Genomic DNA, 22964 nt, shown 5'->3' with positions numbered 1-22964 from the left:
GTGGATCCACACCCTCATTTATTTTAAGCCTAAATTCACTGCTTATGGTCCTCTTCTTAAGGAGCTCCAGTTAACTGGGGGACCTAACCTAGCCATGTCTTTGTCCCTTGCCCCCTTAGAAGACCTTGCTGATTCTGACGGTGGTATTCTGCTCTCATTTTTTTTGGTCACTATTTGTTTCAGGTTCATTGCAGAGCGTGGGGCCTCCCGTCTTCTAGAACATGTAGGCCAAATGGACAAAATATTCAAGATTCCACCTCCCCCAGGAAAGACAGGAGCCCTAGCTATCCGGCCACTGGAAGAGAATACTCCAAGCCCCTTGGCTCCTATTTCCCAGCCTGGGTCAGTCTGTGTTTCCATGCTTTTGTGAGTTGGGAGGGCTGCTTTCTAACCTGAAGAATCTCAGGTGACTGACATTCTGGCTGTTGAGATGCTCTTGCTCTATTCACTGAGGTGTGCTTCTGTTTCCCAGCAGGGGTTTCTCTAACACAGGGAACTGTCAGACTGTGAGCATGTCCCTTTCTCTAGTGGAGAAAGGGGCTCAGAGTGTGAGGCAGGCAGCATGCAGCCAGGGCTCAGGCAGAGGGCTTAGGACAGTGATGGCGAATCTTTTGAGCTCGGCATGTCAGCATTTTGAAAAACCCTAACTTAACTCTGGTGCCGTGTCACATATAGAAATTTTTTGATATTTGCAACCATAGTTAAACAAAGACTTATATTTTTGATATTTATTTTATATATTTAAATGCCATTTAACAAAGAAAAATCAACCAACAAAATGAGTTTGCGTGTCACCTCTGACACGCGTGTCATAGGTTCGCCATCACTGGCTTAGGAGCACGGGCTCTGGCTTTCTCATCCTGACCTTGCCAAATAGTAGCTTGAGTCTTGGGCTAGTTGCTTCAATTTTTTTATTTTTTATTTTTTTATTGCTTAAAGTATTACAAAGGGTATTACATATGTGTCCTTTTTTCCCCCCCGCCCTTGACAATCCCCTGCTTCAATTTTTAAGCTTTAGTTTTTTGCTCAGTAAACTGGAGATAAAGATTGTGCTTACCTCAAGTGTTGTCCTGAGCTTTCCCTAGGCAGACAGTAAATGCATAACAATAATTATTTGACAGAGGAGGGGTGCTTGAAAAATGGCAAGTGGGGTTTTCGTACCTGGCTCCTGCTCTGTGCCGAAGGGTGATCACAGCCGTGTGGGGAATTGGGTTGTGGGGCTGATCCCTAGATCGAGCCCAGCCCTCTGCTTACATGCCCTCTGCCTACCCCCAGATGGCACAGCATCCGGATTTTCATTTCCTCTACTTTCCGGGACATGCACGGGGAGCGGGACCTGCTGCTGAGGTCTGTGCTACCAGCATTGCAGGCCCGAGTGGCTCCTCACCGCATTAGCCTTCACGCCATCGACCTGCGCTGGGGCATCACTGAGGAGGAGACTCGTAGGAACAGGTGTGGGGACCACAGAGGAGAGGGGTGGGGTGAGGGACATATGGTGGGCAGGCTTGGGGCTGCAAGGCTGCCTGAGGGCTGAGAGTAGTGGATGGCTCCTTGGATGCTAATGAACAGCCTGCCTTCCACCGCTCAGTTGTGAGCCATGGCCCCGTCTCCACATTTGTGCCTGTGTTCCCTGATATGATGCCCCATAACTGTGCCTGCAGACAACTGGAGGTGTGCCTCGGGGAGGTAGAGAATTCGCAGCTGTTTGTGGGGATTCTGGGCTCCCGCTATGGCTACGTTCCCCCCACCTACAACCTTCCTGACCATCCTCACTTCCGCTGGGTAAGGCAGACCAGGTTGGAGCAGGGCCTGGGGAGGAAGCAAAGGTTGGGACAGGCGTGAGGAGGAGCCATGGCTTGTCAAGAACCCTGGGACTATGCACAGGCAGGTCCTTGAGACTTGAAGTGAAACACAGGCAGAGGTTCTGTGAACTGCCAAGACCTAGATGAGGTAGTTCCTTTGAGAAGTACCTCTGGGTTGTCTGTGGGACGCAAAATTAAGAGGGCAGGTCTGTTTAGGTGTTGCCATTGGTTGGATCTGGGTGCTGATCTCCCTTCAGCCATTATATAGTTTTGTGGGAAGTAGCTTATTCTAATCTGGCCTCAATTTCCCCATATACTAAAGAAAAACAGTCACATCCACATTGCAGGGTTATATGAGAATTAGCAGTCTATAAAAAATACTCAATATATGATGGGCATTCAGTAAATATTACCTGTTAGTTATATTTTTACTGGCTTGTGTCTGGAGGGTGGGAGGCAGGAACATTCCTGAGATGAAGGAGCTCTGGGGTCTTGGCAGATCGCAAGGGAGGGTTAGTGTGATATTGAACTGGGCCCGCCTGTCCTCTGCCCTCTCCCTCAGGCCCAGCAGTACCCTTCCGGTCGCTCTGTGACCGAGATGGAGGTGATGCAGTTCCTGGACCGGGGCCTCCGTCTGCAGCCCTCCGCCCAAGCACTTATCTACTTCCGGGATTCCAGCTTCCTCGGGTACCTTCTCTGGCCTCCAGGCCTCGGTCTCCACAGAAGGCCAGACAGGCTCAGTAGCCATGTCTTTTTTCCTATAGTCAGAGTAGAGGAAGGGGAGCTAGTGGAGGGAAACGGCTTGGAGGGCTGCCTTTGCAGCACCAGATCAGCCTCGGAGCTGAAGTAGGGAGAGCTCCCCTTGAGGAGTTTCAGGGAACCACAGCCAGGTCTGATGTCGGGGAGAAGAGGGGAGTGGTGTGGAGAGAGGCTGGGGTCCGAGTCCACTCTTGGGGTTTCTTTGGTGGTCAGCTCTGTGCCAGATGCCTGGAAACCTGACTTTACTCCTGAGTCTGAAGAGGCTGTACATCGGATCTCAGAACTGAAGAGCTACCTGAATAAACAGAAAGGGGTTACCTGTCACAGGTGAGCTGGGGGAGGTGGGAATCCCTGCACAGAGAGATGTGGTGAGGGGATCCAGCTCTGCTGTAACTCTGCTTGTGCTTGCTTTGCCCACAGGTACCCCTGTGAGTGGGGGGGCGTGGCAGCCGGCCTGCCCTATGTTGGGGGGCTGGAGGAGTTTGGGCAGTTGGTTCTGCAGGATGTATGGAGTATGATCCAGAAGCTTTACCTACAGGTCAGCAGGAGCACTGGGGGCCAGGGGAGTGGAGAGGGGGTCAGGTGGTCTAGCTACTCCTGGGTGGGAAGTCACTTCGTGGGAGCTCTGTGAGTCTTCGGCCTGTGGTCCTGAGGAGCATGGAAACATAGTCACTGCCCCTTGTGCCCTCAGCCTGGGGCCCAGCTGGAGCAGCCGGTGTCCATCCCAGATGATGACGTGGTCCAGGCCACCTTTCAGCAGCTGCAGAGCCCACCGAGTTCTGCCCGACCTCGCCTTCTCCAGGACACAGTGCAGCAGCTGCTGCTGCACCGAGGGAGGCTGAGCCTGGTGACCGGGCAGTCGGGACAGGGCAAGACCGCTTTCCTGGTACAGAGTCTCAGGCCTGGGCAGGAGGAAGGGCGGGCCATGTGGGCTGAGGAGGGTTGAGGTGGGAGTTTGTGCATGTAAAATGTGACCATGTTTTCTGTTCCCTCCTCATACAGGCATCCCTTGTGTCAGCTTTGCAGGTTCCTGGTGGGGCCAAGGTGGCTCCCTTAGTCTTCTTCCACTTCTCAGGAGCTCGCCCTGACCAGGGTCTTGCCCTCACCCTGCTTAGACGCCTCTGTGCCTATCTGCATAGGCAACTGCAAGAGCCGAGTGCCCTCCCCAGTACTTACCGGTGTGTATCTTCCCCGTTAACCCTGCCTCGTTGATGTCACATGCTGCCACCCCTGATTCTCCCTCTCTGTTGACCCTGGTTCTTCCCCTACACATTCAGGGGCCTGGTGTGGGAGCTGCAGCAGAGGCTGCTGCCCGAGTCTGCTCAGTCCCTGCAATCTGGCCAGAGCCTGGTGCTGATCATCGATGGGGCTGACAGGTTGGTGGACCAGCATGGGCAGTTGATCTCAGACTGGATCCCAAAGACCCTTCCCCGGGTGAGTATGAGAAGGAGGTAGGGGTGGGATGCAGCAGGGAGGAAAGGAGCCTCTCCAACTCTATTCTCTTTCCCCTCTACCTCCATCCTCTTTGCCCAAATTTCACAGTGGGTGCACCTGGTGCTGAGTGTGTCTAGTGACTCGAGCCTGGGGGAGACCCTGGAGCAGAGCCAAGGTGCCCATGTGGTGGCCCTAGGGCCTCTGGATCCCTCTGCACGGGCCCGGCTGGTGAGAGAGGAGCTGGCTCTGTACGGGAAACGGCTGGACGAGTCGCCTTTTAACAACCAGGTTTGATTGAGGGCTGGTGGGTGTGTGGGGTGAAGCTGGGAGCTGTGAGGACCAGGGTGCTGAGGCAGCCAGCTGCCCCCCACAGACCAGCTGCTTCTTCATTTTCTCAGGAACCCTGTGCCAGGGGAAGTTGTTAATAAGATAACTCATTTCCCAGCCTTTTCCCTGGCGAATGGCCTCTCCAGGCCCATCAGTGTGGGGAGGAGTGAAGCTGTGGTTATTGGGTGGGGTGACAGGGGATTCCCAGCAAAGGGTGTGGCTGGGCAGAGCAGCATAGGGAAGGGATGACTGTGCCCGAGGTGATGCCGTCCGTGGATCTTTCCGCTGCTGGGGATTCTCAGAGGAGGGGCTGCTTTGCAGTGGGCTTTGTGCTGGACTGGAGAGCAGGGGCCGGAGGGCTGGCTGTGGGCAGGCTCTCTGGTACCCATGTTGAGTCTTCTGAGTCTCCTCAGATGCGGCTGCTGCTGGTGAAGCGGGGGTCAGCCCTGCCTCTCTACCTGCGCTTGGTCACCGATCACCTGAGGCTCTTCACAATCTATGAGCAGGTTGGTTGAGGATATAAACCCCCCATTCCTCATCTTCTAAGTCCTAATCCCGCCTCCCCGTCTCCATTCCGCTTCTTTCATTCCCATCCCTCGCCTTCTCCCAGCCTCGTCTGTTGCCATCTTTAATCAACCACAACCCTGCTTTTTTTTTATCACCTTGCCCCCAACCCTGCGTTTCTTTCACCTGATTTTCTTTCCTTTTCATCCCTTCCCATGGTTCCTCCTGAACCGCCCTCCCCTCCCTACAACCAAAGCTGCCTCTCCTCTCCCCCCACTGACTGAAGCCTGTCTCTTCCTCTCCCAGGTGTCTGAGAGACTTCGGACCCTGCCGGCCACGGTCCCCCTGCTGCTGCAGCATATCCTGGGCACCCTGGAGAAAGAACATGACCCTAACATACTTTCCCAAGCCTTGGCCACCCTTGGGGTCACACGTAGCGGTCAGTGCTTGGGGTGGATTGGGAGGCTGAGGGCTCAGAGGTTGGATGACCTTGGTTGAACTGGGGTCTTCTCAAGCAGTGCAAGGAGGGACTAGGTATCCTGGGATGGGGACACTGTGGTTTGGTGGGGGCCTCAGAGAGCTTGCCTTTTCAGGTCTCACTGTGGACCAGCTGCACGGAGTGCTGAGTGCATGGAAGGTTCTTCCCAGAGGGACTAAGACCTGGGAAGAAGCGGTGGCTGCTGGGAACAGTGGGGACCCCTACCCTATGGGGCCATTCGCCTACCTCGTCCAGAGTCTGCGCAGGTACAGCTGCACCCAGCTGACCTCCTGTGTCTTCCCGTCTTTGAACCAGGGCCCCATGTGGTCTCTTCTTCACCCTACCCTTCCTCTGCATAGCCACTGACACCTGTCTCCCAGGTCCTGAATAGCTGCCACTTAACTTCCCACTATTTGAGGTGGGAATGGGAGCCCACAGCTGTGCCAGGATGCTCACTGACAGGCCTCCCTCTCTTCTCCTTCCTTCTCTCCCGCACACGAGGACAGTTTGCTAGGGGAGGGCCCCCTGGAGCGGCCTGGTGCCCGGCTCTGCCTCCCTGCTGGGCCTCTGAGGACAGTAGCTAAAGGTCGATATGGGAAGAGGCTGGAGCTGGAGAGCACAGCGCACATCCTCATAGCAGGTAACTAATTAGTCCGGGGCACTGAGTGTGGGGCCTTGGCCCCAAGGCTAGGACCACCCACTGCCGCTCCCCAGCACCTCCGTGGGTGGATGGCTTGCTGTAGCCTGAGGGATGCGATCTCTGGAGATGCACTAGGAGAATCATCTGTGTCCTTTCTCTGACCTCCAGCTCAGCTCTGGAAGACCTGCGACCCTGATGCCTCAGGCACCTTCCGCACTTGCCCCCCTGAGGCTCTGGGAGACCTGCCTTACCACCTGGTTAGTCCCCACATCCCACAGGCGCCTTCTCCCAAGCACCGACTTTAACAGCTCTGAGACCCCTCTCTCCTTTGACCACCTCTATCACCACTGCCATTACCCCTTCGAACTCCCTCTATTTTTCTCCTTTTGGTTTTCCTGCCCTCCTCTTTCGGGTCCTTGGTCCCAGATCCCAAGTCTAGGTCCCAGCTGCTCAGGCAGGTCCAAGACCCCCTCACCACCCCCTAAAAAGGCCCTAACGAATCCACTCTGGTCCTCTCAGCTCCAGAGTGGGAACCGCGGCCTTCTCGCAAAGTTCCTCACCAGTCTCCATGTGGTGGCTGCACACCTGGAACTGGGTCTGCTCCCTCGGCTTCTGGAAGCCCATGCCCTCTATGGTGAGATGGGTCAGCGGTGGCTTCTTCTTTGAGACATGGGGCTCCTGGGTGTGTTCATGGGGGGCCTGCTCAGAGGGAGGTGTCATGGAAAGAACAGTCTAATTTCCATTCCAAGTGGGAAATGCCAAGAGGATCAGCTAGTGAGTCTCGGGAGACCTTTCGCCTCGATCTCTTAGATTAGAGATTCTCAAACTTCACTTAGTGGGGATACAACTATCTAGGAAACGTGTTCAAAATGAAGAGCTCTGGTCCACAGATTCTGGTTGCCGAGGTCTGGAGTGGGGCCAGAGATTTGTACTTTTAACAGATGTTCCTGATGTGGGGTCAGAGGGCCACACTTTGAGACTTACCATTTTAGATACATGTATTGGTGCTGGGGCCCATGGGGGTCCAGGCTGGCTCCCCAATCTGCATCTCTTCCATAGCTTCCTCAGTTCCTGAAGAGGAACAGCAGCTTCCTGAGGCTGACACTGCTGCATTTCACACCTTCCTGAAGCAGCAGGCTCCGCTCCTCAGTCAGTACCCCCTGCTCCTGCCTCAGCAGGCAGCCAACCAGCCTCTGGACTCACCTCTTTGCCGCCAGGCCTCCCAGCTCTCCCAGCGATGGCACCTCCAGCGCATGCTAAAATGGCTTAATAAACCCCACACCATGGGGGGCCAGCAAAGGTAAGAAACTTAATCCCAGACTCTGGCAAGCCCACCAAAGAGCAATCTGCAGCCTTTCTGAAACTGGACAACAAAGGAGAGATCAGCCAAAGTCACCGTTGGAGAGGGGAATCCAGGCATAGAAATGCAGAAATGAATTCCTGTTTGCTTCCTTCCCCTCATTCCTCATTTCCTCCCTTTCTTCCTGCTCTTTCTCTAGCTCCAGCCTGTCCCTGACAGTTTCCTCATCCCCCACAGCGGTGGCCTTCTCCCCCAGTGGGCAAAGAGCCGCCGTGGGCACTGCCAGTGGGACAGTTTACCTGTTGGACCTGAGTACCTGGCAGGTATGACACTCAAGATGGGGCAGTTTACCTTCAGAAACGCCTCACAAACTACCCTGAGACCCTAGACAGGCCAAGCCCACCTGCTGCCACCCTGTTTGATTCAGCAACTTTACTTCCCTCACATCAGATCAAAAGGGCTTAGGCAAAAATCAATCACACAGCAAATATTTGCCATACTAGAGGCCCGATGCACGAAGATTCGTGCAAGAATGGGCCTTCCTTCCCCTGGCTGCCAGCACTGCCTTTGCTTCGGCCTGGAGCTGCCTTTCTGTCTTCGCTCTGCCCGGAGCCGCCTTTCCACCTTCCCACACTGCCTAGAGGCCCGGAGCAGCACTGAACACCTGCGTCGTCACCATAGTGATGACACAAGCGTCCCACTCCGCCCCTGGCCGCTCAGCACCTGTGTATGCAAATTAACCTGCCATCTTTGTTGGGTTAATTTGCATACTCACTCCTGATTGGCTGATGGGCATTGTGGGGTGTGGTCAATTTGCATCTTCCTCTTTTATTAGTGTAGATACCTTCCATTCAAGGCGCTGTTATAAGCATTGCAAAGAACACAGGGCTTAGGACATTGTCTTTGCCTGCCAAGTGGTTAGTTTGGTTGAAAGGTGACACTTAGCACGTAAAGAGGAACCAAAACATAGCCGTGTCTCATAGATCAGAGCTAAGTTGTACAGTGACCATAAGATATTGGACAGAGAAGAGCAGGCCTTCAGGGTTGGCTGAGGAGGAGCCTGAGCAAAGACATGGGAAGAAGGTCTCCTGTAGATTTCGGGAACAGTTGCAGTAGAGGGTGCTTAAAGGCTGGAGAGATGGGTCTCTCATCTTTCTACCCATATCATACCTCCCATATGTCTGCATACAAGTCACCCATTCCTCACCCAGACCCATCAAAATGTTCTCTGATTAAGGATACATATGGAAGTTGGAGTGGGGAACAAGGTGTGACCCCACTTAGATTACCAGGCTCTAGTTGGACCTGAGCTTGGCCTTGGTCTGTAGTGAGGCCCAAAGCTTTGTACTTTTATCAGGTGTTCCAGATGTGGGGCCAGAGAGCCACACGTGGAGGCTTATGTAGAGAATGTAGAGAGCCAGGGATTCTAGCCCTTCTTGCCATGATCTCCTTTTTGCTTGGGGCTTGGAGTGGTTGGATATGGGGGTGGAGGGTTTTGAGGGAGTGTTCTGACTGTGCTTCCCGCTCACTCTCACAGGAGGAGAAGTCTCTTGTAAGCGGCTGTGATGGGGTCTCCTCTTGTTTGTTCCTCTCGGACAATTCCCTCTTTCTTACTGCCTTTGATGGGCTCCTGGAGCTCTGGGACCTGCAGCATGGTTGTCGGTAAGGGCTCTCCCATGTCTTGGAGTGGGGGCCTTCCCTGTTTGTGGGAAGCCCAGGGAGGGGGGAATGAGGGGAAGCCTGTGGCCAGATGACCCCAGGGCCTGACTCTGTCTCCCTGGGGTAGGGTGCTGCAAACCAAGGCTCACCAGTATCAAATCACCAGCTGTTGCCTGAGCCCGGACCGCCGGTTGCTGGCCACTGTGTGCCTAGGGGGGTGCCTCAAGGTAATGCCTGGGCTCTGTGGCAGTCAGAGTTGCCCTAAGTGCTGTGTCAGCCTGGGAGGTTGCTCTGTCAGTATTGCAGGGGCTGCTGACTGCTTGGCCTGGGGAGGCCTTTCCTGCTGAGGGTGGGGACTGGACAGGGTGGTCCCTGGAGCTCTGGGACCGAGGGGCCCAAGCCTCTGTCTCCAGCACCTGATTCCTCCCCTCTTTCTCCTCCAGCTGTGGGACACAGTCCATGGGCAGCTGGCCTCCCAGCATATCTCTCCCAAACCCGTGAATTGTGTTGCATTTCACCCAGAGGGGCAGGTGATAGCCATAGGCAGCTGGGCTGGCAGCTGCAGCTTCTTCCAGGTGGACGGACTCAAAGTCACCAAGGTGAGAAGGTCCAGTGTGGCCCTCGGGGAGGAACACAGAGGGTGGGAGTGGAAGGCAGGGGGATGGGGATGATGGACATCCACATTTTGTGTCACTTTGGGCTGTGTTGAGAGCAGCCCTGACATTTCTGTTTCTACCTCCCCGTGTAGGAACTGGGAGCTCCAGGAGCCTCTGTCTGTACCTTGGCCTTCAATGTGCCTGGGCGGGTTGTGGCCGTGGGCCGGCTGGACAGGATGGTGGAGCTGTGGGCCTGGCAGGAAGGGGCACTGCTGGCTGCCTTCCCTGCCCACCATGGCTTTGTGGCTGCTGCCCTTTTCCTGCGTGCTGGGTGCCAGTTACTGACAGCTGGAGAGGATGGCAAGGTCAGGTGTCAGAGGGCTGGGGGTGGGTTCCAGGGAAGGAGTGGCAAAGGCAGGGAATGTTTGTAGAGGGTGGGCCTTTGTTGAGGGGACTGTGGGGACAGCTTAGCTGGTGTGAGCTTCAGGGAGAAGGGTGTGGGTGTGCGTACAGGCAGCTCTCAGAAGACTGTTTGGACGGAGGACTTTAACAGGGTGGCTATAACTCTGGGGTTGGGAGTGGAGTATCTTTAAGCCCTTTTATCGGCCCTCAGGTTCAGGTGTGGTCCGGGTCTCTGGGTCGGCCCCGTGGGTGCCTGGGTTCCCTTTCTCTCTCTCCGGCCCTCTCCGTGGCTCTCAGCCCAGATGGTGATCAGGTGGCTGTTGGTTACCGAGCCGATGGCATCAGGATCTACAAAATATCTTCAGGTACAAAGGGAGAAAGGATGGGGTGTTTGAGTTTTGGGAAAGAGACCCCCCCTCCTTTACAAGTGTCTTCCTCTCTTGTTTTCTCTCATTCTCTAGGTTCTCAGGGGGCTCAGTGCCAAGCACTAGATGTGGCAGTGACGGCACTGGCCTGGCTAAGCCCTGAGGTGTTGGTGAGCGGTGCCGAAGATGGATCCCTGCAGGGCTGGGCCCTCCAGGAGAGCTCCTTTGAGTCCCTCTGGCTCATGTCCAGATACCAGAAACCTGTGCTGGGCCTGGCCTCCTCCCAGGCATTCTTGGCTTCTGCCTCAGGTACTGCTGGGCAGTGGGCAGGGTTGTGAATCACTGAAAACACACACACACACACACACACACACACACATTTTTTTTTTTTTTACAACTTTACAAGTTCTTTTAAATGCATTTATCTTGCACGACACACACACACACACACACACACACACACGCATTTTTTTTTTTTTACATCTTTAAAAGTTCTTTTAAATGCATTTATCTTGTACAATTGGTCTCTAGACTGTTTCTTCTTGTTCTTTAACCCTGATTCTGGGAACTCTTTGCAATGTCTACGATCCTTTGAGTTTCTGCCCTCAGGAGGGGAGAGAAATGTGGAGGTGAAAATGCAGAGTGGCCTCAGTCCTCTCTCGGTAGAAGGCTTGGTCCCAGAGACACTGGACACTGGGAAGGGGAGTGTCTGGAGGTGCAGCAGGGAGCTAGAGAGAGACAGCTGCAGAGCCGGGGCTGGGAGTGCCTGGCATCCTATCCTGTGTACTCAGGTGATGGCTGACCCTTGTCCAGGGCCTCGGCACAGCCCGTGGTCACTCCTCCCTCCCTTGGAGCTGTGCCCTCCTCCTGGCCCTCAGTCCCCAAGATTGCCTTTGTCTTTGGCCTCCGGGCTAGTCTTGCTTCCTCTTTCAGGGCATCTTCCTCTCTCCCTCTTTCCATTGCAGAGGATTTCACAGTGCGGCTATGGCCACGGCACTTGCTGACACTGCCACAGAAGGCAGAACACTTTCCCTGTGCCACCGAACTGCGGGGACATACGGGCCCCGTAAACTGCTGTAGCTTCAGCACTGATGGGTGCCGCCTGGCCACCGGGGGCCGGGATCGGGTGAGCCACTCTCCCTCCAACCCCGGTTCCTGAACAGCCCAATTTCTGTTGCTTCCTCCAGCTTTTTGCTTGACCTGCCCTCCTTCCTTCCTTAATACTCTCTCCGTGAAACTTCTTGTCTGTAATGGCCCTGGTGCTCCTCCCTCCCTCCCTCCCATGGTCCTAACTCTTCATCTTTTGGGACCTACCCAGAGTCTCCTCTGCTGGGATGTGAGGACACCCACAGCCCCTGTTCTGATTCACTCCTTCCCTGCCTGTCACCGTGACTGGGTCACTGGCTGTGCCTGGACCAAAGGCAACCTACTGGTGAGTGAAGAGAAGGGTGTGAAGCTTAGCAGGGTTCCTGGGGGAGGACAACACTCCCCATCTGATCCTTTCCTGACACCCATTTAGAATAGTAATAGCTAACACCTGGCGTGGCTCAGTGGTTGAGTGCTGACCTATGAACCAGGAGGTCATGGTTCCATTTCCAGTCAGGGCACATGCTTGGGTTACAGGTTCATCCCCAAAGTGGGGTTGTGCAGGAGGCAGCCAATCAATGATTCTCTCTCATCATTGATGTTTATATCTTGGCATCCTATCCTGTGTACTCAGGTGATGGCTGACCCTTGTCCAGGGCCTCGGCACAGCCCGTGGTCACTCCTCCCTCCCTTGGAGCTGTGCCCTCCTCCTGGCCCTCAGTCCCCAAGATTGCCTTTGTCTTTGGCCTCCGGGCTAGTCTTGCTTCCTCTTTCAGGGCATCTTCCTCTCTCCCTCTTTCCATTGCAGAGGATTTCACAGTGCGGCTATGGCCACGGCACTTGCTGACACTGCCACAGAAGGCAGAACACTTTCCCTGTGCCACCGAACTGCGGGGACATACGGGCCCCGTAAACTGCTGTAGCTTCAGCACTGATGGGTGCCGCCTGGCCACCGGGGGCCGGGATCGGGTGAGCCACTCTCCCTCCAACCCCGGTTCCTGAACAGCCCAATTTCTGTTGCTTCCTCCAGCTTTTTGCTTGACCTGCCCTCCTTCCTTCCTTAATACTCTCTCCGTGAAACTTCTTGTCTGTAATGGCCCTGGTGCTCCTCCCTCCCTCCCTCCCATGGTCCTAACTCTTCATCTTTTGGGACCTACCCAGAGTCTCCTCTGCTGGGATGTGAGGACACCCACAGCCCCTGTTCTGATTCACTCCTTCCCTGCCTGTCACCGTGACTGGGTCACTGGCTGTGCCTGGACCAAAGGCAACCTACTGGTGAGTGAAGAGAAGGGTGTGAAGCTTAGCAGGGTTCCTGGGGGAGGACAACACTCCCCATCTGATCCTTTCCTGACACCCATTTAGAATAGTAATAGCTAACACCTGGCGTGGCTCAGTGGTTGAGTGCTGACCTATGAACCAGGAGGTCATGGTTCCATTTCCAGTCAGGGCACATGCTTGGGTTACAGGTTCATCCCCAAAGTGGGGTTGTGCAGGAGGCAGCCAATCAATGATTCTCTCTCATCATTGATGTTTATATCTCTCTCCCTCTCCTTTCCTCTCTGAGATCAATAAAAATCTATTTGAAGAACTAGTAATAGCTAACATTTATTGAGCGGTGAGTATGCGCCATGCATTGGATTAAGCTCATTGCATATATTGCCTAATTTAATCTTTACAACGCCCTGTAAAGTAGATACTGCTATCTTCTGTTTCACAGACAAGAACACTGAGTTCAGACAGATCAAAGGCCATTTCCAAGGCCATGGAAGTGATAAAGCTAAACCAGTAAACTTTCTGATGAGAAAGCTCATGCTCTTGACAAGAACACAAAACTGTCTCCCAAGGGTTTAGGATGCCCCATCCCTGCAGTAAAGGGTGCTACTGTTATTTCTTTGGTCTAAGGCAACACTCAAGGTTGGGGAAGCCTAGTTTTCCAATGGAGAGTCCCCATGTTCTCAAAAAGAGATGAGAAAGGAGAGAGTAAGCTGAATGGACTTGTCATAGTTTGTCCTTCTCCTGCCTTTTAGGCAGCCACACCTTTCCTTGGCATTGCAGACTTTTCACCTTGGTCTGGATTTGTTGACTGACAGTGTGTTAATAACAAGGACAATGACTACTATTTATTCATTGCTCATTGTGTACCAGGCAGCTGTGCGAAATCCTTCTCTATAGATGCATCAGCCCCACAGCAACCAAGGCAGATAGGTGAGCTGTCATTATCCTGGTTGGATAAAAACCTAAGGCTCAGAGAGATGAACTTGCCCCAGGTCACAAAGTAATGAATGGTGGAGCTAGGATTTGAACCCAGGATAGCCGTGCTCTCAGTGACAAGGTGTACTGCCCTCCATTATATATATACAGAAATGCTAGAGGGATGCTGATTCTCCCTCTCCTCTGACTCTGCAGATCTCCTGCTCCAGTGATGGCTCTGTGGGGCTGTGGGACCCAGAGTTGGGACAGCAGCTTGGTCATTTCCTGGGTCATCAGAGTGCTGTCAGCGCCGTAGTGGCCGTGGTGAGAAGGCAATACAGTTTCCTGGGGTCTCTGGGAAGACCAAGGGAGCTTTGGGAGACTGGATGCATTGGGTATCTAACCCCACAGGCAAAGAGGTATAAAGAATGAGGTGTTTGGGCCTGGATTAGAGCAGGATTAGGGTGTTGAAGCTGAGAGTTGGTGTGAAGGGAGGGCAAGCATGAAAACAGCATCTTAAATTTCTGACCTTGTGGGAGGATCGCAGCCATGAACGCCCCCGTTTTAGGTCCCCAGTTCTCCTCACTCTTTAAAATCTTCTAAGCCCCTAGTGCTCAGCCCACAGCTCTGTGGTGGGGTTGGACTTCCCATGTCTTGCTTAGTGTGACTCTGCTCTGGGGCAGGAGGAGCACGTGGTGTCTGTGGGCCGGGATGGAACCTTGAAAGTGTGGGACCATCAGGGAGTGGAGCTGACCAGCATCCCTGCTCACTCAGGACCCATCAGCCATTGTGCAGCTGCTCTGGAGCCCCATGCAGGTGATGAGATGTCAGCTACCTTCCCTCCCCTGCTGCCTCTTCCCCTTTCCCCCGTGTCTCCCCTTCTTCTCTTCTTCTCACTCCTTCTCTGTGTCTTATCAGCTTGCCAGCCTGGGTCAGAGCTTCTGGTGGTGACTGTTGGACTGGATGGGCTCACACGGTTGTGGCACCCGCTCTTGGTGAGTTTCCTGAAAGGATAGGTGGGGGAGGTAGAGAAGGTATAACTTTCTGTGTGTCCATCCCCTATTGTCCCATCTCTATCCTTTCTTCCTAGGTGTTTCAAACACATACCCTACTGGGACACAGTGGCCCAATCAATGCAGCTGCTGTTTCAGAGGCCTCAGGCCTCCTGCTGACCTCCTCAGAGGATGGTTCCATACGGCTCTGGCAGGTACCAAAGGAAGTAGGTGAGTGAGGTGCAGAGAGAGGCAAGGTATGAAAGAGGGTTGTGTAACTGGGACCAAGAAGGTCAAGGGTAGCCCGATATCTCCTCTTGTTTCCAAGCAGAGGTCCAGCTCCTAACGAATCCCACTGCTCTCTTCTCCAGATGAGGCAAATATACCTAGGAGTCCTGCAGCCATCACAGCTGTGGCCTGGGCCCCAGATGGTTCTGTGGCAGTGTCTGGGAATCAAGCTGGAGAACTAACCTTATGGCAAGAAGCTAAGGCGGTGGCCACAGTACAGGTGAGTTGGGCACTCTCAGTTCATTGTCTATGTGAATTCTGCCCCTGCTATGTATTTAATGGCCTGGGTTGGAGGTTGCATAGATGCCTGGGAGAGGAAAGAGGGTGAATCCTGGCTTCTCAGAAATACTGAAATGAAGTTGTGCACACCAGGCTCCTGGCCGCATCAGTGCTCTAATCTGGTACTCGGCAAACACCTTGGTCGTTGTCAGTGCTGATGAAAAAGTCAGCGAGTGGCAAGTGGAACTGCGGAGGGATTCAACACCCAGAAATTTCAGGTGAAACAAAGCAGCGGGTTAATGTGGTAGGAACGGTAGTCTCCTTACACCCAGGATTTTACTCAACTCACTGCACCTCTGCTTTTGAACTAGGTCAATGGGATGTTAGTTGTTAGGCAGAAAAAAGTCCCTAGGAAACGGTTTTCTGCTCCCAGTCATCTCAATTTAAATAATAATTAGCTTACTTTATGCTAAGCTCTGGGTCAGGCAGTATGAACTTAACTGTGTTTATTAAGAGAGCTCACAGTAGAGGAGTGTGCATATAAGTAAACTGCCAACAGTATTCAGAGTGATTAGTGCTACAATAAATATATATATATATATAAATATCTATAAATATCTTTGTACATATATATGTATATACATACATACATACACACACACATATAATCTGGGGCTGCAGAATTGGAGAAATTTACATTTTACATAAAAGTTGCTATTTGAGGTTGGCCTTAAAGGATGAGTAGGAGTTTTCTGTACCAGTAAGGAAGGGAATGGAGTTGTAGGAAGAGGAAGTAGCATTAACAAGTGACACGGAGCCATGAGCGTGCATGGTGTATTCTGAGTCCGCACAGCCAAGTCTTTGTGTTCTTGGTGGGAGGTGGAGGTGGGAAATTAGATTGAGAAGATAAACGGGCCAGGCTGTAGAGGTGGTAAGAATTTTGAGCAGAATAATTATCTGGATTTTAGAAAGAGAACTTGGGTGGCAGTAAGGAGGATGGGTAGTAGTAGAGAGATGCTAAAGGTAGGGAGACCACTTTTATAGCAGTTGCTATAGTCAGGGGAGACATAATGTGGGTCCTGACCAGGGACAGTGGGGATGAGAAGGAGAGATACAGATTTAGGCATGTGCTGCAAGTAGGATCCACGGTGCTTACTGATCACTTGGAGGTCAGGAGGGAAGGAAAAGGCAAGAATGTTAGAGATTCCTCGTTTGAGCAAGTAAGGGGAAGATGATGATGAATCCTGATATAAGAAAAACAGAATGAGGAATAGAATTTGTAGGGACGATAATACATTTTGTTTTCTACTTCACTGAGGAGCCTCAGAGAGGTGGACTAAAGTAGGCTCTTTCTCCTCCCATGTGCCTTTTTGAGCTGCAGTCTCCGCCTGAACCGAGTTCTGCAGGAGGACTTAGGGTTCCTGACAGGTGTGGGCCTGGCCCCTGATGGCCACTCCCTCATCTTGGCTACGGCGGATTTGAAAATATTGCACTTGAAGCCAGGGGATGCTCCCTCTGAAATCTGGTAAGATCCAAAATGTAGTTTCCTCTCAGGCTGGAGAAACGGGGAAGGGGTTAGTGGTTACCCTGAGGTTGGGTCTGACTGAGAACAAGCACTGGGGTCTTACCGTCAGGTGTTCCTGGGCTCAGCCTCTTCCTTCCTTGTAAACCAGGCATGACTACACAGAACAACCTATGATGTTGTCCACCCACCAGGACTATGGTGTGTTTGCCCTGCAGCCAATGGCCCCTGGAGTTCTTTCTGTCTTAGTAAGTCCTGTTTGGGTGTGTGTTAAAATAAAGATTTGCCCAGAACCAATATTTTAAAACCTTGGGGCCACAATGGAGGATAGGAGAGAGGGAAAGGGGGTTGGTTCCAAATCTTCTCTTCCTTCAACTGGAGCAGCTATACTTAAGCACATTGTATATTGACTTTCCCTCTAAGATTTCATTGATACAAAAAGAAATTCTAGTGTTTAAGAAAATCATAGGAAACCATAAATCTAGGTGTTTTCTTAATTGCATTTTTTTGTCTCTTACCACTATATTAGTGTCTGGAACGATACAGACATATCTCATAGATATTATTTTGAGCGAAAGAAGCCAGACACAAAAGAGTATGTATTACATGATTTCACTTAAATGAAGCTTAAGAACAAGCAAAATTAGTTTATAGTGACAGAAGTCAGAATATTGTTAGCTCTCGGGGTAGAGGTCTCTGGTATTGACTGGGAAGGGGCATGAAGGCAGCTTTCCAACGTGGTGGAAATGTTCTACGTCTTGATTTGGGCAATGATTGCATGGATGTGGAAAAATTCATTGAGATACACAGTTAAGATTTGTGCACTTTACTATATATGGGTTACAATTAAAAAAAAATCCTGACCAGCTGTAGCTGGTTTGGCTCAGTGGATAGAGCATTGGCCTGGGGACTGAAGGGTCCCAGGTTTGATTCCAGCCAAAGGCACATGCCCAGATTGTGGGCGTGCAGGAGGCAGCCAGTCAATGATTCTCTCTCATCATTGATGTTTCTATCTCTTGCTTCCTCTCCCTTCCTCTCTGAAATAAATAAATAAATAAATAAATAATCTTTACCAGTCCAGACAGTTGCTTTTGTCTGGGCACGGGTAAGTGGCACAAGTAGGCTAAACAAAATGACCTGTCCTTTCACAGAGGCAAAAGGAGTCTGGAGAGTTTGAAGAGCGCCTGGACTTTGATCTAAACTTAGAGAATCCCAGTGGGACCCTAATATCAGTAACTCAGGCCAAACCTGAATCTGGTGAGTGGTGAGGGGAGGATGCAAGGAATCTAGAGGCGGCCTAGGGGAGGATGGTGGACCCTTCAAAGCCTGAGATCTGGCTCTAACTCTGCCCTTGGAATGGCAGAGTCTTCGTATTTGTGTGCCAGCTCCGATGGGATGCTGTGGAACCTAGCCAAATGCTCCTTTGAAGGAGAATGGACCACAGGTAACATCTGGCAGAAAACAGTACAAATGCCTGAAACCCAAACTCCAGAAACAGACCCATCTGTGTATAGTGACATGGCGAGCTGGCCAACAACCCCATGTCTAAAGACACGGCAGCGTAAAAAGGTGAGTTTGAGGGAAGGGTTACAAATACAGGGGATGAGGCTCTAGGTCTGATCCTGATGCTTTCTCGATAAGGAGGGCCCACGAGAACTCACCATACATTTCCCCTTCCTCTCTAAGATTCACTCAGGCTCTGTCACAGCCCTCCATGTGCTGCCTGAGTTGCTGGTGACGGCTTCGAAGGACAGAGATGTTAAGCTGTGGGAGAGACCCAGTATGCAACTGGTAAGTGTGCTATGCGCAAGGAGGGCTGAAAGGATGTCACAAGGAGCAAACTTGGGATAAGAAAGTTCAAAAGATCAAAATTCTATTTTCTTCTGTCCTTCTTGCAATAATATGGGACTAACCTGTTCTAAATAAAAAGCATTAATGTGAGAGAAAAACAGGGTAGTAAGGAGGCCCTAGGCTTGTAATTCTCATCTCCCTCTTTTTTGTTCTCATTGTAGCTGGGCCTGTTCCGGTGCGAAGGGGCAGTGAGCTGCCTGGAACCTTGGCTGGGGCCTGACTCTACCCTGCAGCTCGCAGTGGGAGACACACAGGGCAATGTATACTTTCTGTCCTGGGAATGAAGATGCACTACTCAGGGCAGAGGTACCATTTGTGCTGGACGTGCAAGCCTGAAGACACTGGTGGAAACTTTCTTGATAAAATTATAAAAATAAAGTATCAGGAAATTTCAAGTACAATCCTGCCCGAGTTCTCATGTGGATTTGGACCAACCGGGAAGAAAATGGATGCTATAATGTTTCTTTTCTGATTTAAGATGATTTTTTTACTAGAACTGCAAGAAAGTGAACCAGATCTTTAGTGGATATTCTTTGAAACTAGGCTTTAAAATTCTTGTGTCATTTGCTGGGCCAGGGAGCCCAAGATACCACTCCTGCCTGGAGGAGATATGAAAGTGATGTTGGCCAGCACTGAACTGGAGACCTCTCACTCGGTCAAGAAAAAATAAGGGAAGGAAGAGTAAGTCGATAGTGCCCCTAGTAAGGGCCTTTAGAAAGAACTGGGATAGAAGTGGGAAAGCACTAGGTTCCTCTTAGAGAAACAGTCCCATCTACTCAGAACTAACTGCCCAGATGAGCACTGAAAGCAGACGGAGTCTTCTGGCTTTCACAGCCTCTGCCGGTACAGCAGCCACCATGTGGCTTGCAAGCATAAGTCAGTACCTTCATCTGCATTTTTTTAAAATATATTTTTTATTGATTTCAGAGAGGAAGGGAGAGGGAGAGAGAGATAGAAACATCAATGATGAGAGAGAATCATTGATTGGCCGCCTCCTGCATGCCCCACACTGGGATTGAGCCCACAACCTGGGCATGTGCCCTGACCAGGAATCGAACCCTGACTTCCTGGTTCATAGGTTGACATTCAACCACTGAGCCACACCAGCTGGGATCATCTGCATTCTTGGAAGAGATCACAAAAATGTATCTCTTTCAAATTCAAGTTCACAAAGGTTAAAATAAGTTGAAAGGGGGAGGCTTTTACTTACGGACTTACCAGAGACTGTGATCCTCTTAAGTAAAAGTTCTAGAACCTTCTTATTTTCCTGTAATTCTGTCCTTTGGAAGAAGAAGTTACCTGAGGCCCTTTCTTTCTATGGGTGAAACAAGGGTTAAGGATCTTCTGTGTCCAAGAATTCAAGAACTTGTATGTGATAAGCCAGGGCTATTACAGGATGTTGTCCTGGGTTATGATAGGGTTCTTTCAGAGAAATACAACTGCACTCTGGTCTAGAAATGAGATTTGGGGACTTGAGTGGGATATTTTGTTCTTATTTCACCCTGATTCCAGATTTTACATGGAGAAATCACCTGAGGGACTTTGCCTTATTTCTCCCCATGCCTCATGGTCTCCCTCACCCAGAGGATAAAGACATAAGGAACACCCTGTAGACATTTTTCAATTCTCTTGGTTATGTACCTAGGAGTGGAATTGGTATATCATGTGGTAACTCTAACTATTTGAGGAACTGCCAAACTATTCTTCAAAGCAGCTACACCATTTTTACATTCTCATGTAATATATGAGAATTCCAATTCATCCACACCTTCACCAACTTGTTATAGTTGGTCTTTATTATTATAGTCCTCCAGTGGGTGTCAAGTGGTATCTCATTGTGGTTTTGATTTGCATTTTCCTAATAAATGTTGAACATCTTTTCACGTGCTTATTGGAATCTGTATTTCTTCTTCAAGGAAATGTCCATTCAAATCCTTGGTTTTTATTTGGATTGTCTTTATCTTTGAATTGTAAGAATTTTTTCTATATTCTGGATATTAGATCCTCATCAGATTATAATTTGCAAGTATTGTCTTTATCTTTGAATTGTAAGAATTTTTTCTATATTCTGGATATTAGATCCTCATCAGATTATAATTTGCAAGTATTTTCTCCCATTTTTAGGTTATCTTTTCACCTTTTTTTTAAGGGGAGGACTGGCTCTTTTTCTTTTTTAAAAATTGATTTTAGAGAGGGAGGAAGAGAAACATTGTTGTGAGAGAGATACATCAGTCAGTTGCCTCCTGCATGTGCCCCAACGAGGGATCAAACCCACAACCTAGATATGTACCCTGACCAGGAATCGAACCTTCAACCTTCCAGTGCATAGGATAACACTCCAACCAACTAAGCCATACTGACAGGGCATCTTTTCACTTTCTTGATAGTGTTCTTTGATGTATTAAAGTTTTGAATTATGATGAAGACTAATTTTATTATTTTCTTTGGTTGCTTGTGCTATTAAAATCATATTTCAGAGACTATTGCCTAACCAAGTCACAAATATTTCCCTGTATTTCCTAAGAATTTTATAGACTTAGCTCTTATATTTAGATCTTTGATACATTTTGAGTTAATTTTTGCATAGAGTGTGAGGTAGTATTCCAAACTGATTACTTTGCATGTGGATATCCAAGCACCATTTGTTGAAAAGAATATTCTTAATAGTCCTAGCATCCTGTTGAAATCAGTTGACCATAGATACATGGGTCTATTTCTGGACTCTTAATTTTATTGACTTATGTTATCTTTATGCCATTACCACACTGTCTTAACTGTAGCATTGGTAGTAAGTTTTGAAGTCAGGAAGTGTGAGTCTTCCAACTTTGTTCTTTTTCAAGATTGTTTTGGCTATTCAAGTTCCCTTTGCAATTCCATATGGACTTTAGGTTTTTCTTGTTCATTTGTGCAAAAAAGGCTGTTGGAATTTTGATAGGAATTTCATTGAATCTGTAGATTGCTTTGGGGGAGTATTATCATCTTAATAGTATTAAGTCTTCTAATCCATGAACAGAGTGTTTTTATTTATTTAGGCCTTAAACTTCTTTCAACAATGTACTATAGTTTACAGTGTACAAGTTTTGCACTTCTTTGGTTAAATCTATTCCTAATTATTTTTACATTTTGATGCTATTGTAAATGGAATTATTTTCTTAATTCCCTTTTCAGATTATTTATTTGTGTATAGAAATAAAATTGATTTTTGTATATTGTCTATATCCTGCAACTTTGTTGAACTTATTACTTCTAATTTCTTTTTATGTGTATGTATTCTTTAGGGCTTTTTATATATATTAGATAACCTTCAAATATATAGTCTTACCTCTTCTTTTTCTATCTGGATGCCTTTTTATTCTCTTTTCCTTATCTAATTACTCTGGCTAGAATCCTGTACAACATTGAATGGAAGTGGTGAGCGCAGACATTTTGGTCTTGTTCCTTATCTTAGAGCTTTCAGTCTTTCTGTGGGTTTTTCATAGATATGCTGTTTTGCATCTAATAAGATGGTTATGTGATTTATGTCCTCCATTAGTTGATTTTCTTATGTTGAACCAACCTTGCATTCCAGTAATCTCACTTGGTCATGGTATATAATCCATCCTTTTTATAGCTTGCTGGTTTAAACTTGTTTGTATTTTTTTATATCTATATTTTTAAGGGATCTTGGTCTATAGTTTGCTTTTCTTGTGATACCTATCTAGTTTTAGTTTCATACTCCTTTATAGAATGTGTTGGGAAGTATTCCCTTCTCTCCTATTTTTTGGGAAAAGCGTGTAATCTACTCAATTTTAACAGCAGCAGTCTTTCAGTAAGTGAATATATTTAACTATTTCCTTATCTATGGAAATTTTTGCATAGAACAATGCTACAGTGACATCACCCATGTAAACATGTACATCTGTAATTTTTACAGATTGTGTACATATTCTTTATTTATTTTTTAGTTTTTTTAAATGTTTTTATTGATTTTTAGAAAGGAAGGGAGAGGGATAAATAGAAACATCGATGAGAGAGAAACATCATCAATCAGCTGCCTCCTGAATGCCCCCTTCTGGGGATCAAGCCCAAAACCTGGGCACGTGCCCTGACTGGGAATCAAACCAGCAACCTCTTGGTTCATGGGTTGATGCTCAACCACTGAGCCACACCTGCTGGGCAGGGTGTCTACATTTTAAATTTTGATATTGGTAGTCTGGTCTCTCTAAAAAGTTGTAGGCTAAAGTTTTCATTTAAATAACCTTCATTGTTACTTAAGGAACTGTGTTATGTGTGTTTATCTGTGTTGGATATGATTACTAATAACCGGAAAGTCTTTGGATCTGACTTGGACTTTGGTACTTCTTAGATTGAACAAGATACATGAAAACTCATTCTACTTCTCGCCTCTCCTCCCCAAGATATATTTAGGCTTAGTGACAGTCCTCCAAATGCTTTCTAAATTTCTGGACATCTGTTGAGTCCTAAAACACAAAGTGCTGGGAGACCTGGTGTGCAGTTGATAAACAGGGAAAAAGGCAAGTGAAAAGATCGGATTGGGAAAAAAGGACCAA

At 49.4% G+C, this 22964-nt stretch overlaps 1 protein-coding gene across 1 annotated transcript in view; it reads left to right on the top strand.

The window, feature by feature from the left end:
* TEP1 (telomerase-associated protein 1) overlaps positions 1 to 18815 on the top strand; it is a 34763-nt gene extending 15948 nt beyond the window's left edge. The window contains exons 17-54 of the mRNA XM_005866166.2: positions 184 to 342; positions 1276 to 1452; positions 1662 to 1782; positions 2365 to 2489; positions 2775 to 2888; positions 2982 to 3099; positions 3253 to 3447; positions 3564 to 3739; positions 3839 to 3995; positions 4104 to 4283; positions 4736 to 4828; positions 5133 to 5265; positions 5420 to 5570; positions 5811 to 5944; positions 6113 to 6201; positions 6464 to 6578; positions 7004 to 7244; positions 7444 to 7567; positions 8782 to 8906; positions 9031 to 9130; positions 9347 to 9502; positions 9652 to 9864; positions 10113 to 10266; positions 10363 to 10575; positions 11232 to 11392; positions 11585 to 11698; positions 13759 to 13866; positions 14226 to 14358; positions 14461 to 14537; positions 14633 to 14765; positions 14906 to 15042; positions 15195 to 15319; positions 16423 to 16566; positions 16715 to 16811; positions 17715 to 17820; positions 17927 to 18132; positions 18250 to 18354; positions 18576 to 18815. Of these exons, the coding sequence (XP_005866228.1) occupies positions 184 to 342; positions 1276 to 1452; positions 1662 to 1782; positions 2365 to 2489; positions 2775 to 2888; positions 2982 to 3099; positions 3253 to 3447; positions 3564 to 3739; positions 3839 to 3995; positions 4104 to 4283; positions 4736 to 4828; positions 5133 to 5265; positions 5420 to 5570; positions 5811 to 5944; positions 6113 to 6201; positions 6464 to 6578; positions 7004 to 7244; positions 7444 to 7567; positions 8782 to 8906; positions 9031 to 9130; positions 9347 to 9502; positions 9652 to 9864; positions 10113 to 10266; positions 10363 to 10575; positions 11232 to 11392; positions 11585 to 11698; positions 13759 to 13866; positions 14226 to 14358; positions 14461 to 14537; positions 14633 to 14765; positions 14906 to 15042; positions 15195 to 15319; positions 16423 to 16566; positions 16715 to 16811; positions 17715 to 17820; positions 17927 to 18132; positions 18250 to 18354; positions 18576 to 18698 (5332 nt within the window). The 3' untranslated portion in view covers positions 18699 to 18815. The remainder of the gene's footprint in view (positions 1 to 183; positions 343 to 1275; positions 1453 to 1661; positions 1783 to 2364; positions 2490 to 2774; positions 2889 to 2981; positions 3100 to 3252; positions 3448 to 3563; positions 3740 to 3838; positions 3996 to 4103; positions 4284 to 4735; positions 4829 to 5132; positions 5266 to 5419; positions 5571 to 5810; positions 5945 to 6112; positions 6202 to 6463; positions 6579 to 7003; positions 7245 to 7443; positions 7568 to 8781; positions 8907 to 9030; positions 9131 to 9346; positions 9503 to 9651; positions 9865 to 10112; positions 10267 to 10362; positions 10576 to 11231; positions 11393 to 11584; positions 11699 to 13758; positions 13867 to 14225; positions 14359 to 14460; positions 14538 to 14632; positions 14766 to 14905; positions 15043 to 15194; positions 15320 to 16422; positions 16567 to 16714; positions 16812 to 17714; positions 17821 to 17926; positions 18133 to 18249; positions 18355 to 18575) is intronic.
* The last annotated feature ends 4149 nt before the right edge of the window (positions 18816 to 22964 follow it).

The sequence above is a fragment of the Myotis brandtii genome, unplaced genomic scaffold (genome assembly GCF_000412655.1).
Source record: "Myotis brandtii unplaced genomic scaffold, ASM41265v1 scaffold2247, whole genome shotgun sequence".
NCBI lineage: Eukaryota > Metazoa > Chordata > Mammalia > Chiroptera > Vespertilionidae > Myotis > Myotis brandtii.
Note: the sequence above shows the minus strand (reverse complement) of the source record. Positions and strands in the feature narration are given on the sequence as shown.